Raw genomic sequence first — 19,574 nt, forward strand, 5'->3', positions numbered from 1 at the left:
TTACCCATTTAGAAGGAATATATAACCAACTTACTTTGCTGGAATAGGAATTCCATTGGCATCAAAAAGTTTAAGAAACACCCAGCCACAGCTTAATTCTCCTCTTTCACCAGTTGACTAAGGAATAAAAACATAGATGAAACAATGTCTGAAGCAGTCAAATTTATTTGTTTAATTATTTATTTAATTTTTTTAAATATATTTTTATTGATTTCAGAGAGGAAGGGAGATGGAGAATGAGAGATAGATACGTCAATATTAAGACAGAATCATTGACTGGCTGCCTGGAGCCCGCAACACAGGCATGTGCCTTTGATAGGAATCAAACCCTGGACCCTCCAGTCCACAGGCCAATGCTCTATCCACTGAACCAAACCAGCTAGGACTGAAGCAGTCAAATTTATAATCACACTAGAGGCCAGGTGCATGAAATTCGTGCATGGGGGGGGGGGATGTCCCTCAGCCCAGCCTGCACCCGCTCCAATCTGGGACTCCTCGAAGGATGTCTGACTGCCCGTTTAGGCCCGATCCCAGGCCTAAACGGGCAGTCGGACATCCCTCTCACAATCTGGGACTGCTGGCTCCCAACTGCTCACCTGCCTGCCTTCCTGATTGCCCCTAACTGCTTCTGCCTGCCAGCCTGATCACCCCCTAACCACTCCCCTGCTAGCCTGATTGATGCCTAACTTCCCCTGCCAGCCTGTTTGCCCCTAACTGTCCTCCCCTGCCGGCCTGGTCCCCCCCCAACTTCTCTCCCCTGCAGGCCTGGGTCCCTCCCCCAACTGCCCTTCCCTGCAGGCCCAGTCGCCCCCAACTTCCTTCCTCTGCCAGCCTGGTCACCCCCAACTGCCCTCCCTTGCAGGCCTGGTCACTCCCAACTGCCCTCCCCTGCTGGCCATCTTGTGGTGGCCATCTGGTGTCCACATGGGGGCAGCCATCTTGTGTGTTAGAGTGATGGTCAATTTGCATAGTACTCTTTTATTAGATAGGATAGAGGCCTGGTGCATGGGTGGGGGCCAGCTGGTTTGCCCTGAAGGGTGTCCCAGGTCAGGGTGGGGGTTCCCTTGGGGCATGGGCGGCCTGGGCGAGGGGCCTGTGGTGGTTTTTAGGCTGGCCACGCCCCCCGGCAACCCAAGCAGAGGCCCTGGTATCTGGGATTTATTTATCTTCTACAATTGAAACTTTGTAGCCTGGAGCAAAGCCAAGCCTCCTGCTTGCTCTGTGGCAGCAGCCATTTCTGTTGGAATTTATTTATCTTCTATAATTGAAACTTTGTAGCCTTAAGCGGAGGCCTGGGCTAGCCAGGTTGTGCGGAAAGCTTGGCTTCCTCCATCACTGGGGGCAACCCTAGCCTCCTACTCTCTCCAGCTTCGTGCCTGCCACCATTTCTGTTGGGATTTATTTATCTTCTATAATTGAAACTTTGTAGCCTGGAGTGGAGGCCTCGGCCCACCAGGGTGTGTGGAAAGCTTGTCTTCCTCTGTTGCTGGGGAAACCCAAGCCTCCCTCCTGCTCACTCAGTAGCCGCAGCCAACTTGGTTGGGGTTAATTTGCATACTCACTCCTGATTGGCTGGTGGGCATGGCTGGTGGGGTGGTTTGTGGGTATAGCGGAGTGATGGTTAATTTGCATATTGCTCTTTTTATTAGATAGGATACCAGGTCCTTTTAAAGGTACAAAATTAGTATTCACTTTAGACTAAGAATCTCTTCACAAGAAAATAAAGTGAAACACAGCAGAGTCCCTTTGTACCTGCAGAGCTCATGGCGATATGCAAACCCCTCTGAAAATATCTACACCTGAGAGGCCCTGGCCAAGTAGCTCCATTAGTTTGAGCATCCTCCCAATACACCAAGATTGGAGGTTTGATCCCCAGTCAGGGCACATATAAGAAACAACCAATGAATGAATGAATAAGTGGAACAAATCAATGTTTCTCTCTCTCTCTCTCTCTCTCTCTCTCTCTCTCTCTCTCTCTCTCTCTACCTGACTGATGAGGTGGCAGCTGGTGCTTCAGTCCTCTGAGTGACAGGTGATGGGATGAGCTCAAATCACATCGACAGCACCTGAGGTCAGGAAGCTTTGTCTCCCTGGCAGATAAATGAGCAAGTTAAGTCATCCAAAGGTCTTTCCTGCTCAGAACTTTGCCCAACAGTTAACTGTCAGAGGCCACTGGGGAATACTGGGGCCCACTCAGGGGACCTGCTCCTCTCCTATCCTATCCACATTACCCAGACGGATGAATCTGCCTTAGAGAAATGAAAGGATGGTGTAAGACCCCGATGTAAGAACAGTGGGCTCTCTGGGTTACCATGACACCCAGTATATATACTACACCTTTCAAACTATTAGACTATGGAGACAAAAAACTACTATCACAGACCCACACCCACTGGTTCAATAGTTTAAATGATGTTAAACTAATCCAAGTTTCTGGTATTCCCTTTAAAAATTCACCACTCTTCCTGGTCCCTTAATTTGAACCCACATTCACAAGGTTAAGTGCCCTCTGCCTCTAGGACAGAGGGAAACTGCTGTGTTGGAACACCACCAAACATCTGCCACTATCTGCAAAGTCCCATCCTTCCCACATCTTCATTCTTCAAAAGCACTGGAGTTCACTCAAGCTATAAATATAAACAAACACACTCATCTATTTGTTTATTTTTAACTAGAGGCCCAGTGCATGATTTAATCATGCACCTGGTGCACCAGCGGGCTGTCCGCCGGTGCCCCAGGCCTTCCGAAAGCCTCCGGCGCTGCGGAGGCTTTCGAAAGGCCTTGCGCCGGAGCAGACAGGCGGCCAGGTCCCCCGCTTTGGCCTTTGATCGCGGGGGACCTGTCCTGCTGGCTGTCCGCAGGCGCCCCAGGCCTTCCGAAAGCCTCCGGCGCTGCGGAGGCTTTCGAAAGGCCTTGCGCCGGAGCAGACAGGCGGCCAGGTCCCCCGCTTTGGCCTTTGATCGCGGGGGACCTGTCCTGCTGGCTGTCCGCAGGCGCCCCAGGCCTTCCGAAAGCCTCCGGCGCTGCGGAGGCTTTCGAAAGGCCTTGCGCCGGAGCAGACAGGCGGCCAGGTCCCCCGCTTTGGCCTTTGATCGCGGGGGACCTGTCCGGCTGGCTGTCCGCAGGCGCCCCAGGCCTTCCGAAAGCCTCCGGCGCTGCGGAGGCTTTCGAAAGGCCTTGCGCCGGAGCAGACAGGCGGCCAGGTCCCCCGCTTTGGCCTTTGATCGCGGGGGACCTGTCCGGCTGGCTGTCCGCAGGCGCCCCAGGCCTTCCGAAAGCCTCCGGCGCTGCGGAGGCTTTCGAAAGGCCTTGCGCCGGAGCAGACAGGCGGCCAGGTCCCCCGCTTTGGCCTTTGATCGCGGGGGACCTGTCCGGCTGGCTGTCCGCAGGCGCCCCAGGCCTTCCGAAAGCCTCCGGCGCTGCGGAGGCTTTCGAAAGGCCTTGCGCCGGAGCAGACAGGCGGCCAGGTCCCCCGCTTTGGCCTTTGATCGCGGGGGACCTGTCCGGCTGGCTGTCCGCAGGCGCCCCAGGCCTTCCGAAAGCCTCCGGCGCTGCGGAGGCTTTCGAAAGGCCTTGCGCCGGAGCAGACAGGCGGCCAGGTCCCCCGCTTTGGCCTTTGATCGCGGGGGACCTGTCCGGCTGGCTGTCCGCAGGCGCCCCAGGCCTTCCGAAAGCCTCCGGCGCTGCGGAGGCTTTCGAAAGGCCTTGCGCCGGAGCAGACAGGCGGCCAGGTCCCCCGCTTTGGCCTTTGATCGCGGGGGACCTGTCCGGCTGGCTGTCCGCAGGCGCCCCAGGCCTTCCGAAAGCCTCCGGCGCTGCGGAGGCTTTCGAAAGGCCTTGCGCCGGAGCAGACAGGCGGCCAGGTCCCCCGCTTTGGCCTTTGATCGCGGGGGACCTGTCCGGCTGGCTGTCCGCAGGCGCCCCAGGCCTTCCGAAAGCCTCCGGCGCTGCGGAGGCTTTCGAAAGGCCTTGCGCCGGAGCAGACAGGCGGCCAGGTCCCCCGCTTTGGCCTTTGATCGCGGGGGACCTGTCCGGCTGGCTGTCCGCAGGCGCCCCAGGCCTTCCGAAAGCCTCCGGCGCTGCGGAGGCTTTCGAAAGGCCTTGCGCCGGAGCAGACAGGCGGCCAGGTCCCCCGCTTTGGCCTTTGATCGCGGGGGACCTGTCCGGCTGGCTGTCCGCAGGCGCCCCAGGCCTTCCGAAAGCCTCCGGCGCTGCGGAGGCTTTCGAAAGGCCTTGCGCCGGAGCAGACAGGCGGCCAGGTCCCCCGCTTTGGCCTTTGATCGCGGGGGACCTGTCCGGCTGGCTGTCCGCAGGCGCCCCAGGCCTTCCGAAAGCCTCCGGCGCTGCGGAGGCTTTCGAAAGGCCTTGCGCCGGAGCAGACAGGCGGCCAGGTCCCCCGCTTTGGCCTTTGATCGCGGGGGACCTGTCCGGCTGGCTGTCCGCAGGCGCCCCAGGCCTTCTGAAAGCCTCCGGCAGCCATGGTACAGACGCTGAGCTCGCGGCGCCAGAGGCGCTGCGAGCTCAGCGTCCTTCTGGCCCAATCAGCTACCCCGGCCACCCTGAGTCCCGCCCCCTGCGCCTCCTGCTGGCCCAATCGTGGGCGTAGCGGAGTGATGGTAATTTACATATTACCATTTTATTATGTAGGATTTTTTTCCTGCCCAATATTTTTCCCTTTTATTCACTACTATTATAACCTCACTTTTTTTTTTCAAGGAGGGAAGGGCAATATGCCCAGCTAAAATATACTTCCTTTTCAGCAAGGGATGGCCATATGTCCCTCCTAGCTTGAGATACAGATGAAAATTTTGAGCTGAGCCTCGGGAAATTATTTTATGGGAATAGATTGCTTTGTTGTTGTTGTTTTTCACCTTCTAACCTCATAGTAATATTTAGGACTATAGGTAATAGCTGTGGAATTGTGGCATCCTTCATTTATATTATTAGCCAGATAACGCTTAGAACTTGAAATATGATCATTGCCCCTGTTTAGTTTCAACATATATGCAGCTTATACCCTATTTGAGGTTGCTTAGCTTCTTTCAAAGAGGGTTTTCTTTTCTTTTGGTCACAAATCACTACACAGTAGTAAGGTTTTCTGGTGTTGCTCAGAATGCACCACATTTTTCTTTCTTTTCACCTTCCCATCCGCCACCCATGGCAACCACCAATCTGTTCTCTGTATCTATGAGCCTGTTTCTGTATTTTTAGATTCCACATATAAGCGAAATCATATGGTATCTGCCTTTCTCTGGCTTATTTCACTTAGCATAATGCCCTCAAGAACCATCTATGTTGTTGCAAATGTCAAGGTTTCATTCTTTTTTATGGCTGAGTAATATTCTGTTGTATATATGTATCAGATCTTCTTTATCCAATAGTCTATTTATAAACACTTAGGTTGCTTCCATATCTAGGCTATTGTAAATAATGTTTGAATAAACATAGGGATACATACATCTTTTTGAAATAGTGTTTTGGATTTCTTTAAATACCCAGAAGTGAAACTGCTGGGTTATATGGTAGTTCTATTTTTAATTTTTTGAGGACCCTTCATAATGTTTTACATAGGGGCTATACTAATTTACATTACCACCAATAGTGCATGAGAGTTCCCTTTTCTCCACATCCTCACCAACATTTTTTTATAATACCATTATCAATTATCTTTTTGATAATACCATTCTGACAGTGGGAGATGGTATCTCACTATGGTTCTGATTTGAATTTCCCCAGTGATTTGTGATGTTGAGCATCTTTTACACTTTAATTTTAAGTGCTACTAAATAAGCAGCACTAAATACACTGAGTGGCCAATTATGGTCTCTGAACGCATAATAATCTGGCCACTCAGTGTATATCCTATATAATAATATGCAAATTGTCCCCTCGACCAGGAGTTCGATCAGCAGGCAGGCAGGCCAACAGCCCATGTTCCCTCCCCCTGGCCAGGCTGGCCGGACCCCACCCAAGCACGAATTCATGCACCGGGCCTCTAATACACACACACACACACACACACACACACACACACACACACACTCTGAGTGGCCAGATTATGCGTTCAGAGATTATAATAATCTGTCCACTCAGGGTATAATATTAAAATCACTGCCATTGTCCTAAGTGGTTTGGCTCAGTGAATAGAGTGTCGGCCTGCGGACTGATGGGTCCCAAGTTCAATTCTGGTCAAGGGCATGTACCTTGGTTGCGGACACATCCCCAGTGGGAGGTGTGTAGGAGGCAGCTGATCGATGTTTCTCTCCCATCGATGTTTCTAACTCTCTATCCCTCTCCCTTACTCTCTGTAAAAATATCAATAAAATATATTTAAAATAATAAAATAAAATCACTGCCATTCCCATTCCTCAAGGATTAAAATTCTATAACAAAAAATCTCAATTATTTTACTTGTAAATACAAGCTTTTTTAAAAATCTTCCCTTTCAACAGATACATGAGAAAGCCTTATTTGTTAACTGACATACATTACGAATATAAGAAATTCCAAGTTCAAATAATATTCCAAGATCGGGAGATGCAGAATTGGACCTGATAAAACAATCACCATCAAGCAAGCACGGCAAGGTGCCAGTAACCTGAAACAAAAGAAAACTAAAGTCACCAATAAAAATTAAAACTGGGGGAGTTTTCAGCTCCATTCACCTGAAAATGTGACTGCTGTTCTCTACCAAAACCCTTCTAGATGCCGGACAAGACCCCCAGCATGACCTTGTGTCACAGTAAAGGTCTCTTAAAGGAAACAAAGAGCAGATGGACTGGACTCATCTGAACTAATGATTTGAAATTTAAAACTTTAACTTTGTGTTAAGGGGAAATAAGTTTATGTTCACTTACCCTTTCCTTAGAGAGGCTAAGTAAAACAGGTACTACACCTACGCGCCCAGAGGTGTGATGGATGTCATTTGCATTTATAAGATCTTTATACTTAGCCATAGCTCCTTGTGAACAGAGCTAAAATTAAAGACTTCATACACACATTGGTATGTGATTGCCAGAAGCAATTCCAGCATGTCAGCAGGGCTGAATCATCTGGGATGGCTGAGGGCATTTCCCCAAACCTGAAAAGGATGCATAAATGATTGCTTGCTGCCAGACAGCTGAGGGCACTTTAATCTACATGTTATTGCCTCCTACTGGCCAAACACCTGAATAGCCATAGGCAGTTCCCCCAATCTGACAATGGATTCTGTATACTAAACCTTGCCTTTGATATGTATATCTACCTTGCTTTAGGACAATTTATGTTAATAAAAAGCAAAGGGTCCAGAGAGACAGCAGAACTTGGTTCCTACAGCCAAGATCCTCTGGCCCCCCCAAAATGCCTTCCAAATTTATGTTCCGTCTCTGGACTCTTTAATAATTTACACACAGCCCTTCTCCAGATTCCTGAACCCTTCTAGATGCTGGACAAGACCCCCAGCATGTGATCCTTGTGAATTTCCCTTTGCTCATTCTACTCCCTCTCCTGAGACAACCACATACCTCTTTTCTGCCAATAAAACCCCACCATCCTTCAAGGTCTAGTTCCCCTTCCACAAAACCTTCCTGAGCCTGTAGTTAATCTCTACCTCCTCTGTGCTTCCACAGCAAAGAAGGCCCATAACTGCTACATCTGCCATTGAGACAGTTCTAACAGTACCCACCCCATAGGGTGCTCTAGGATTCCATGAGAAAATGCACATGGTTAGAGCTCCACAAATAGAGATATTGTTATTATATGTGCATAGGTTTCTTCCCTAACATCATGTAAGTTCCTTCAATACCTAGGACGAATGCCTTGTACCTAACAGATGCTTAATTTCATTCTACAAAGTAACATATACTTATCCTTCCAAATAGTTCACCTCTATATCTGAGAAAACATTAGAAAATTCTACCCTAACCACTTCACATACACAGACACCCCATAACAGGACTCTGAAGTGTTGTGCCAAAATACCAGCAGGAGGGGGATAAACCAAGATGGCGGCCTAAGTAAGCACCTAAACTGCTGCCTTGCACAACAATTTCAAAACAACAACTAAAAGACAGAACGGACATCATCCAAAACCACAGGAAAGCTGGCTGAGTGGAAATTCTACAACTAGAAGGAAAGAGAAAAGCTCACGGAGAATCAGAGGAGCCGCAAAGCGCTGAGGTACGGAGACGTGCGCGCAGAGAGGAAGGGTGGCCGAGTGCCTGGCTGGCAGGAGGGGAAAGGAAGCCCCCGACTGCACTGAACCCCACCTCCGGCCGAAAGCCCGTGGACCCAGGCTCATACGGGTGGAGACTGGACTGTAGAGAAAGGCACACAGAGACTCAGAGACTCAGAGACTCAGGGGAGCCGCAGCGGGCAGGGGAATGGAGGCACGCATGAGTGTGCGCAGAGAGGTCTGACTGCGGAGGTTGCCACAGGCTTTCCATAGCGGAAGGAGTCGGAAGCTCCTGACTGCACTGAATCCCAGTTCAGACTTCACTGAAACCCAGTTCCGGGCGAGCCCCTGAGGGACCCATGCTCTTACAGGAGGAATCTGGATGGTCAGGCGGAAACTCAGGGGATCCGCAGAAGGCAGAGGTCTGGAGGCGCGTGCGCAAGGGCAGGGCTGAAAGGAAGCCAAGACTGTCTGCTCAGCCCTGAGACTCCGCCCCATCCAAGCTGAGGACAAAGGCTTTTGCAATTTTGCAAGTCTGGTCCTATAAGGCTGTCTCCAATACAGAAGGTATCCTGGCGTAGACACAGCTGATACTCATAGCCAACTGGCCTGGAGGTAAATTCCTCCCAGTGATACCAACAACAATCAAGACTTAACTACAATAAGGCTGTACACACAGTCCACAAAGGGGAGCACCAAGAGTGTCCACCTCAGGTAACTGGGGAGGCTGACCCACCAGGCCATATAGGAAACCTAGCACACAAAGATACACTACCAACTCAGGGAAGCAGCGAAAATGCGGAGTCAAAGAAACAGACCACAAATGAAAGAAATGGAGGAGAACAAACGACTGGATATAGAGTTCAAAACCACGGTTATAAGGTTTTTCAAGAATTTCCTAGAAAAGGCCGATAAATTTAACGAGACCCTCAAGGATATGAAAAAGGACCAACTAGAAATTAAACATACACTAACTGAAATAAAAAATATTATACAGAGACCCAACAGCAGACTAGAGGAAGGCAAGAATCAAGTCAAAGATTTGAAATACAAAGAAGCAAAAAACACTCAACTGGAAAAGAAAAAAGAAAAAAGAATCCAGAAAGTTGAAGATAGTGTAAGAAACCTCTGGGACAATTTCAAGCGTACCAACATCAGAATTATGGAGGTGCCAGAAGAAGAGAGAGAGCAAGATACTGAAAACCTATTTGAAGAAATAATGACAGAAAACTTCCCCCACCTGGTGAAAGAAATAGACTTACAAGTACAGGAAGTGCACAGAACCCCAAACAAAAGGAATCCAAAGAGGACCACACCAAGACACATCATAATTAAAATGCCAAGGGCAAAAGACAAAGAGAATATTAAAAGCAGCAAGAGAAAAACAGTTAGTTACCTACAAGGGAGCACCCATACGATGTCAGCTGATTTCTCAACAGAAACTATGCAGGCCAGAAGGGAGTGGCAAGAAATAGTCAAAGTGATGAATAGCAAGAACCTACAACCAAGATTACTCTACCCAACAAAGTCATCATTCAGAATGGAAGGTCAGATAAAGAGCTTCACAGATAAGAAAAAGCTAAAGGAGTTCATCAACACCAAACCAGTATTATATGAAATGCTGAAAGGTATTCTTTAAGAAGAGGAAGGAAAAAGTAAAGATAAAAATTATGAACAACAAATACATATCTATCAACAAGTGAATCTAAAAATCAAGTGAATTAAAAATCTGATGAACAGAATAAACTGGTGAATATAATAGAATCAGGGGTAAAGAAAGGGAGTGGATAGATAATTATCAGGGGGAAAGGGGTGTGGGGGTGCAGGAAGAGACTGGACTAAAATTGTACACCTATGGATGAGGACAATGCGGGGGGGGGGAGGTAAGGGCCGAGGGTGAGGTGGGAACCGGGTGGAGGGGAGCTATGGGGGGGAAAAGGAGAAACAATTGTAATAATCTGAACAATAAAGATTTATTTAATTTAAAAAAATGAAAAAAAATACCAGCAGGAGGGAGCTTAGAGCATCACATGGCCTTTTAGGAGTTGTACTCTAGACACATGTGCACACACAGCACACAGCGTGCGGGCGCCTCTGTCCTGCTTTAAGGTCTTTTGATGCCATAAGAGGAAGTTAATGAAGGTTCTTAGGGTGCAGGGACACATGGAAACTAGTGTGGCAGGAAAGTAAATACTAAAGCAATGAAAATGTGAGGGAAGAAAAAAAATTAAGTGAAATAAACTACATGATCCTACATATGGTTACATATGCATGTACATATATTTAGAGAGAGAGAACAAAGAAAGGAGCCCTGACAGCTGTCAGCTGGGAGCTGGGTTGGCCCCACAGCTAAGCCACGGCTTCTTCTACTGAAGGTAAGCCATTCCACAGAACACCAGCTTTAGAAGAGACTTCTCTGTGACTAGGATGGAACAAGACAGAGACAGGACCACTTTATAATCATGTCTGAACACAGATAAAACAAACAGAAAAATAAATGATCAAACATGGCACTCTCCCAGCTAATGTCAGTGACTGCTGTTCCCTACCAAATAGAGTTTTAACCTCTTTGTTCCTCCTGCTTCCCAGATAAAACTTATGAAGATACCAAATTATTGCTTCAGTTTCTGAGAGCACCCAATTCAAACTTCTCAAGATGCTCAAAATCCTAACACAAGGCCTAATCCCAAACAAGCCCTTCCTAACTTCCCTTTACTGGTTCCCCATGTTGGATGGTCTCTCCTCTTGCAAGTAGCACCAATAAATACAACTTTACAAAAAAAGAGAACACAGACATCTTTGTCTTCACTTCCCCCTATGCAGTACTGACTCAGTGGTGTGAAATCACTGGGCTAAATGCCAGTCCTTTTTGTTCCAGTCTTGACAGTCCCACGATTTTATCTGAAGAAAGTACAGCTCTCATTAACCCAGATTTCACTTTTGAAAAACATTTCCTAAATGTTACTTTATGTTTTCATTTTACATCAGAGGGCATTTTTTTAAACCTCACCTGAGGATATTTTTTCCCATTGCTTTTCAGAGAAAGTGTAAGGGGAGGGGGTGGAGAAAAGAGAGCTCGAGGGAGAGGGAGTAAGAGGGAAAGGGAGGAAGGAAGAGAGGGAGGGAGGGAGGGAGGGAGAGAGAGACAGAGAGAGAGAGAGAGAGAGAGAGAGAGAGAGAGAGATCAATGTAAGAGAAACATATCAATTGACTGCCTCCTACATGCACCCCGACTGGGGATGGGGAGCGCACCCACAACCCACGACCCTCTGGTGTACAGACCAATGCTCTAACCACTGAGAAACACTAGCCAGGGTCATCTCTTCACTTTCATCTTGTGTGTCTTTTGTTCCAAAGTGTGTCTCTTGTAGACAAAATAGATATGGTCCATGTTTTCTTACCCATTCAGCTAACCTATGTTTTCTTATTAGAGCATTTAAGCCATTTACATTTATAGTAATATTGATAGGTACTTATTTATAGGCATTTTTATTCTTTATGCCAGTGCTCCTCTCTCTATTTCTTCTTTTTCTTACAGCAGCCCCTTTAACATTTCTTACAATGCTAGTTTGGGGTTAATATACTCCTTTAGTCTTTTTTTGTCTGGGAATCCATTTCACCTTCAATTTTGAATGATGGCCTTGCTGGAGAGAGTAATCTTGGTTTCAGACCCTTGCTTTACATTACTTTGAATACTTCATGCCATTCCCTTCTGGCCTGTAGTGTTTCTGTTGAGAAATCAGTTGACAGCCTTATGGGAACTCCCTTGTAAGTAACTTACTGTCTCTCTTGCTGCACTTAAGATTATGCGTTTTGAACATTTGCCATTTTAATTGTGATGTGTCTTTTTTTTTTTTTTTTACTGCTCAAATACTTTTATTTAAGTAATTAGGAAAGAAATGGAAAGGCATTGTTTACATGTCTTTAGGAAAGCATCTGAATAAGGAAAATTCCTTTCTTTCCTGATATAGTTCTGTTATTTTTTTTTTTACTTTTTCTTTTCTTTTTTTTTTAATTTCTTTATTGATTAAGGTGTCACATATTTGTCCTCATCCCCCCATTCCCATCCCACACCCCTCCCCACGGATGCCCCAACCCCCTGTTGAACTTAACCATTGGTTAGGCTCATATGCATGCATGCAAGACCTTTGGTTGATCTCTCCCCCCTCCCCCCACCCTCCCCTATCCTCCCTCTGAGGCCCGATAGTCCGATCGATGCCTCCTTGTTTCTGGTTCTGTTGTTGTTCATCAGACTATGTTGTTCATCATTTCCCCTAGATGAGCGAAATCATGTGTCACTAGAGATATACTTATAAGAACTGAATGTGAGACGAGCAATAATAGTTATACTGACAGGCAAATGAATCAGTCTGTAGTGAGTTTCTTTCTGGACCAACAGTTCTTTTGAGACCCAATATCAATGTCCACCAGTTCCTTATGTGTACATGTCGGCACTGACCCCTCAGCTCTGGATGGTGGACAAATGGTGGTAATGCAGGTCCGACTCCCTCTGGTTGGGTCTCGGCCGGATCCAGGGGCACGGCTTCACCCAGACCCAGGGGCACGTGGCCTCATCCGGACCCAGGGGGTGCGTGGCCTCACCTGGACCCAGGTGCGCGTGGCTTCACCCGGACCCGGGACCCAGCCTCACCCGGATCCAGGGGCACACGGCCTCGCCCAGCCCCAGGATTCAGTTTCACCCGGACCCAGGGGCGCATGGCCTCACCCGGACCCAGGGTCGCGTGGCCTCACCCGGACCCAGGGGCCCACGGCCTCACCCGGACCCGGGACCCAGCCTCACCCGGATCCAGGGGCACACGGCCTCGCCCAGCCCCAGGATTCAGTTTCACCCGGACCCAGGGGCGCATGGCCTCACCCGGACCCAGGGGTCATGGCCTCTCCCGGGCCCAGGACCCAGGCTCACCCAGATCCAGGGGCACACGGCCTCGCCCGGACCCGGGATCTAGCTTCCCCCGGACCCAGGGGCACGTGGCCTCTCCCAGACCCAGGGTCACGTGGCCTCACCCAGATCCAGGGGCGCACGGCCTTGCCCGGACCCAGGACCCAGCCTCACCTGGATCCAGGGGCACACGGCCTCGCCCAGACCCAGGATTCAGCTTCACCCAGACCCAGGGGCGCATGGCCTCACCCGGACCCAGGGGCGTGTGGCCTCTCCCGGGCCCAGGACCCAGCCTCACTCGGATCCAGGGGCACACGGCCTCGCCCGGACCCAGGATCTAGCTTCACCCGGACCCAGGGGTACGTGGCCTCACCCGGACCCAGGGGCGCGTGGCCTCTCCCAGACCCAGGGTCGCGTGGCCTCACCCAGATCCAGGGGCGCACGGCCTCACCCAGACCCGGGACCCAGCCTCACCCGGATCCAGGGGCACACGGCATCACCCGGACCCGGGATCCAGCTTCACCTGGACCCAGGGGCGCGTGGCCTTACCCGGTCCCAGGGGCGCTTGGCCTCACCCGGGCCCAGGATCCAGCCTCACCCGGATCCAGGGGCACATGGCCTCGCCCGGACCCGGGATCTAGCTTCCCGCAGACCCAGGGGCGCGTGGCCTCACCTGAACCCAGGGGCGCGTGGCCTCTCCCAGACCCAGGGTCGCGTGGCCTCACCCAGATCCAGGGGTGCACGGCCTCACCCGGACCCGGGACCCAGCCTCACCCGGATCCCGGGGCACACGGCCTTACCCAGACCCGGGATCTAGCTTCCCCCGGACCCAGGGGCGCGTGGCCTCACCCGGACCCAGGGGCGTGTGGCCTCACCCGGACCCAGGGGCGCGTGGCCTCACCCGGACCCAGGGGCACGTGGCCTCTCCCAGACCCAGGGTCGCGTGGCCTCACCCGGGTCCAGGGGCGCACGGCCCCACCCGAACCCAGGTACCAGCCTCACCCGAACCTAGGGGCACATAGCCTCACCCGGACCCAGGGGGGCAGCTCCACCCGCACCCGGGACCCAGCCTCACCCAGACCCAGGGGCGTGCGGCCTTACCCGGATCCAGGGGCATGTGGCCTCACCTGGACCCGGGACCCAGCCTCACCCTGACCCAATTCCCAGCCTCACCCGGACCCAGGGGCGCGCGGCTTCACCCGGATCTGGGACCCAGCGGGGTTTCGTCTTCGTGATCCCAATTCCTGTTGGTCAATTCCCTCTCAGCAATTCCTTCGGCCATTTTCTCAGAGCTCCAGGGCAGCCGCCGCAGAACTCGTTGGGCGGCGGGCTCGGCAAAGCTCCGGTGTGCCCGGTGCGCGGCGGCGGGCTGGTCCGGGGTGGCTGCGTCGGCCCTTGGGTCTGCAGCGGTGGCCGGTCGCCGAGCGTGCGCACCTGGCCGCTTCCGGGGCGTTGAGATTCTTGAAGGACTCGGAGGTCAGCATGCGCGGAGTCTCCCACCCCATGTCTCCCAGGGGCTCGTCTGTCCATGCTTGGCAGCGAGTGGAGCCTTCCCCTCAGCCGGAGACCGCCGGGGGAACTGCGCCGAGCACGTTCCAGGCCGCCATTGTGTCGCCTGAGCCGTAGTTCTTAAAGTGTGATCTTTGGGTCACCGGCATCAGCTTCATCCCGCGTACCCCTCTCTTTTATTCTAGTTGTAGAGCATCTGCTCAGTCAGTCCTCCAGTGGTTCTGGATGGTGTCTGCTCTGCTCTCCCGTCTTAGTCTCAAAATTGTTGTGGTAGGCAACAATCAGGCTTCCGCCCTATGCCTCCTTCTTGGTCCTCCTTTGTATAGTTAAGTCTTGATTGTTGTTGGTGTCACTGGGAGGAATTGTCCTCCAGGCCAATTGGCCGTGCAGACCCTCTGTGTCTATAAAGGAAGAGTTGCTGTGCAGGAGACACGTTTATGGGCCGGGTCTTGGTGCAGCAAGGCTTTGGCGCTCACTGAGTAAGCCTCTTGAATGTGTCCCTTATGCGAGTGGTTGAAATCTGGTGTCATCTCACACCGACCACTAGATGCCCTCGTTTCTGGGTCACCAATGGAATGTAGGTCAGCTACTGCCTGAGGCCACTCAGCAGGAATTACAGCATCCCTTATATTCGTGACCTGTTTCGGTGTCTTCCCCTTTTGGCTGCCTCCCTATCGCTCAGCTTCCCCAATCTCCCTAGGTGGTCGCTCTTGATACCCCCCTTTGTGGGCTGAGTACAAAGTCTTGGTGTTGTTAAGCCTTGATTGCTGTTGGTACACTGGGAGGATGTGACCTCCAGTCCAATTGGCTGTGAGGATCAGCTGTGTCTATGCCGGGAGACAGCCCCATTCAACTAGACTTGCAAAATTGTAAAAGCCTCTGTGCTCAGCTTGGATGGGGCGGAGTTACAGGGCGGAGCCTACAGCCTTGGCTTCCTGTCAGCCCCGCCCTATGAGGTTCCTGTGTCTCAGTGTCCCTCTGTACTCCCTGCAAACACCTCTGAGAGAAAAGCGCCCTGGAGTTTCGCCCGCTGCCAAACAGTCTAGACTCTCCCCCAATGAATCCGGATTCCCAGATTCTTGCCCGGAACTGGGTTTCCGTGTAGTCGGAACTGGGGCTCAGCACAGTCTGGCGCTTTTGTCTCCTTCCCACCAGGGCAAGCCAGCGGCACAGTCAACAGACCATCCTCTGCGCACAATCCCGTGCACGCCTCCGGTGCTCTGCCCCTCGCCGCTTCTCTGCATTTCTGCCTTACAGCCCAGATTCCCCCAGTATGAGCCTGGCTTCCCCGGGTCTTTCCCAGAACTGGGGTTCAGTGCAGTTGGAACTGGGGTTCAGCACGGTCCGGAGCTTTTGTCTCCTTCCCGCTAGGGCTATTCAGCGGCACAGGCAACAGTCCCTCCACTGCGCGCATTCACATGCACGCTTCCGGCGCCATTCCTCTGTGCCTCCGCACCACAGCCCAGACTCCCCCAGCATGAGCCCGGCTTCCCAGGGTTTCGCCCGGAACTGGGGTTCAGTGCAGTCGGAGCCGGGGTTCAGTGCAATCTGGAGCTTTTATCTCCTTTCCACCAGAGAACGCCGGCCAGGCCGTCAGCCCCCCGTTCCTCTCCGGCTCCGTCCTCCCCGCACGCGCGCATGCTCGTGTCTCCGCCCGTGTCTCCATACCTCAGGCTTTTACAGCTTCTCTGATTTTCCTTGTGGTTTTCTCTTTCCTTCTAGTTGTGGGCATTTCAGTCAGCCAGCTTTCCTGTGGTTCTGGATGATGTCCATTTTGACTTTTAGTTGTATTTTTGAAATTGTTGTGCCAGGCTGTAGGTTAGGTGTTTAACCTATGCCGCCATCTTGGTTTCTCCAATTGTGATGTGTCTTGATGTGGATCTTTGTGTTCCTCTTTACTGGGACTCTCTGTGCTTCCTGAACTTGAGTGACTCTTTCCTTCACCAGGTTAGGAAAGTTTTGTCATTATTTCTTCAAACAGGTTTTCTATCCCTTGCTCACTTTCTTCTCCCCTCATACCAGTATAATGTGGATGTTGTTCTGTTTTATGTTGTCCCAAAGATCCCTTAAACCGTCCCCATGTTTCTTAAGTATTTTTCTTTTTGCTTCTCTGATTGTTTTTTTCTACCTTGTTTTCTAATTTGCTGATTCAATCCTCTGCTTCCTCTAACCACTCTTTATGTGTATTCTTTATTTCAGTTACTAGAGGCCCAGTGCATGAATTCATGCACCGGTGGGGTCCCTCGCCCTGGCCTGCACCCTCTTGCAATCCAGATCCCTCTGAATGCTGGCTAGCCAGTTTTGGCCTGATCCCCACAGGCCCAATCCAGACAGGAGGGAGACCAATCCCCGCAGGCCTGATCCAGATAAGAGGAAGCCCGATCCCCACAGGCCCGATCCAGACAGGAGGGAGCCCGATCCTGTGCATTAAGCGTCTGTCCCCTGGTGGTCAGTGTGCATCATAGCGACCAGTCGTTTGGTCATTCAGTCGCTTCGGCTTTTATCTATATACTAGAGGCCTGTTGCAGGAAGATTCCTGCAAGAACAGGGCTTCCAGCAGGCTTCCCTCCCGCCACCGCCACCCCTCCTGCCCCCTGCACTTTCCCTGCTGCCTCTGCCCTCCACCCCGCGCTTTCCCTCCTGCAGGTGCTGCTGCCCCGTGCTTTCCCTCCCGCCGCCACCTCTCCACCCCCCGCGCTTTCCCTCCCGCAGCCGCCACCCCTCCCTGCGCTTTCCCTCCTGCCACTGCCCCGTGCTTTCCCTTCCCTCCTGCCGCCTCTGCCCCCCACCCCGTGCTTTCCCTCCTGCTGTCACTGCTGCCTTGTGCTTTCCCTCCCTCCCGCCGCTGCCCTGCACTTTTCCTCCCACCGCCTCTGCCCTCCACCCCGCGCTTTCCGCTTTCCCTCCCACAGCCGCTGCCCCCCCTGCACGTTCCATCCCGCCACCACTGCTGCCCCGTGCTTTCCCTTCCACTGCACCCCGCACTTTTCCTCCTGCCGCCACCGCCCCCCCCTGCACTTCCCTTCCCGCAGCTGCCGCAGCAGCCTTGCTTTCCGCTTTCCCTCCCTATTTCCTTCTATGCTGTCTTCAGTCTTCACTCCTCACTCCATCTGCACATGCAAATTAACCGCCATCTTTGTTGGGTTAATTTGCATACTTGCTCTGATTGGCTGGTGGGTGTAGCAGAGTGATGGTTAATTTGCATGTTTCTCTTTTATTAGTTTATATATATATTAGTCTTCATTTCCAATTTGTTGTTTTTCATTATTTCTATGTCTTTTTCATGCTGTTGAGCATTCTAAAAACTATTACTTTGGCCTTTGCCTTTGAAGGTCTGGAGCGGCGAGATGAAAGGGCGGCCCGGCGAGGAACCACTGTAGTTTGTCCGATTTTTGGTCAAAGCTGGCGCCCAGTGAGGGTTTCAAAGATCTGCCCCCCAGGGTGTCCAGGAGCCACTTAGAGTCCAAGCGTTACATACTCAGTCCAAACCTGGCCGAGACCATGGTGCCATTCCTGCTGAAAAACGATGGCTGTGACCTAATCCTGGAAATCAATCCAGATCCTGGAATCCTGACTAGAGCATTACTTCAAAGAGGTGCCAGAGTGATTGCCCTTGAAAGTGACAAAGCTTTTATTCCACATTTGGAGTCCCTAGGAAAAAAGCTGGGTGGGAAACTACATGTGTTCCACTATGACTTCTTTAAACTGGATCCTAGGAGTTTTGGAGTAATAAAACCTGTTGTGAATTCAAAGTTGCTTTTTCAAAAATTTGGAATAGAAATACTTCCTTGGTCAAAAGGTATCCCTTTGAAAGTCATTGGAATCTTCCCAACTAAAAATGAGAAAAAGATGATTTGGAAAGTTTTACATGACATATATTCCTGTACTTCTATATATAGATATGGACGAGTACAACTAAATTTTTTTTTTTTTTATGAACTGGAATCCCAGAGGATGATGGCGAACCCCCTGAACCCTAACCTGTACTACGCATTAAGTGTGCTCTGGCAAGTAGCTTATGAAGTGAAGCTTCTTCATATAGAACCTTGGTCGTCATTTGACATATGCAGTCAAAGTGGGCAGCGGGAAAAGCCACAGTGTAAGGAATCATTAGAACAGCAAATACAACAAAACCTGTGTCTTATTCAATTGACTCCTCATAAAGATTTATTTTCACATTTCACATCTGTTAACTATGATGTATTTTTTCACATGACAAAGCAGTGTTTTTTGAAGCACCATGCAAGCTAATTGACCACTTAACTTCATTGAGTCCAATTGATGCAATGGACATATTGAAGGAAATAAGACAAGATAAAATAATAAAAATAATAGACATGTATCCTTCAGACTTCAAATGCCTTTTTGAAACTATAGAATGTTCCAAAGATCACACCTGTAAGTGGCTATATGATGACTTTATGGAAGATGTAATCGTATAGGAAACTGACTGCCAAGACAGTAGCTGGAGCCATTTATTTTACTTGGAAATTATAAAGCAATTAAAAAAGAACTAAGTTTTTAAAGCTCACAGTGTTTCAACAGAAGGTAACTATTCTTGCTTTTCACAAACAAGGCAGATAATTTCTTCTGAAGTTGATAGCATTAGTACATTGGATAAAACAATGGCTGCTATTTTATTTACAACTGAATAAAATGAAAACTTCACTTAATTGTGGATTTGATCAGCTTAGATTTGTTTGTTTTAAATTCCTATCTACTGTCAACATACTGGTAGTTGTATGGAATTACCAGATGAAATTTACTTTTAAAAATCCTGTTAGTCAAATACTTACATTGCATTACTTTAAATAGTCCACTTTCACTGTTGATTTTTGCATCCTCCGGGGGCAAAGTGTTCATTTTTAAAATGAGAAAGTAAATTAAACTGATTTAAATAGTTTGTTTTACCTTTCAGTTTGTTGAAAGGATTAACAAATACTGTGCAATTACATTAATTTTAAAATGGCTTACACTTTTTAGAAATTAAAATATTTTAAATAAGATCTT

At 50.1% G+C, this 19,574-nt stretch overlaps 2 protein-coding genes across 6 annotated transcripts in view; one reads left to right on the top strand and one right to left on the bottom strand.

Moving 5' to 3' along the window:
• NPHP1 (nephrocystin 1) overlaps nt 1–19,574 on the bottom strand; it is a 107,882-nt gene that overhangs the window by 35,507 nt on the left and 52,801 nt on the right. For 4 of the 5 annotated variants that reach the window (XR_013814633.1, XM_079792102.1, XM_079792101.1 and 1 more), the window contains 2 exons: nt 6,488–6,598; nt 35–117 (listed from right to left, as the gene is read on the bottom strand). Coding sequence is in view for 4 of the 5 variants with exons in the window: in XM_079792102.1 (XP_079648228.1) it covers nt 35–117; nt 6,488–6,598 (194 nt within the window). In the remaining variant the exon portion in view is untranslated. The remainder of the gene's footprint in view (nt 1–34; nt 118–6,487; nt 6,599–19,574) is intronic. The other variant, XM_079792103.1, reaches the window with a different exon arrangement.
• On the top strand, nt 17,691–18,966 carry LOC307111896 (dimethyladenosine transferase 2, mitochondrial-like). The gene has a single exon (XM_079792106.1). It carries the CDS (start codon nt 18,066–18,068, stop codon nt 18,813–18,815), a length of 750 nt encoding a protein of 249 aa, XP_079648232.1. The 5' UTR covers nt 17,691–18,065; the 3' UTR covers nt 18,816–18,966.

Source organism: Cnephaeus nilssonii, assembly GCF_951640355.1.
Source record: "Cnephaeus nilssonii genome assembly, chromosome: 15".
Lineage (NCBI taxonomy): Eukaryota > Metazoa > Chordata > Mammalia > Chiroptera > Vespertilionidae > Cnephaeus > Cnephaeus nilssonii.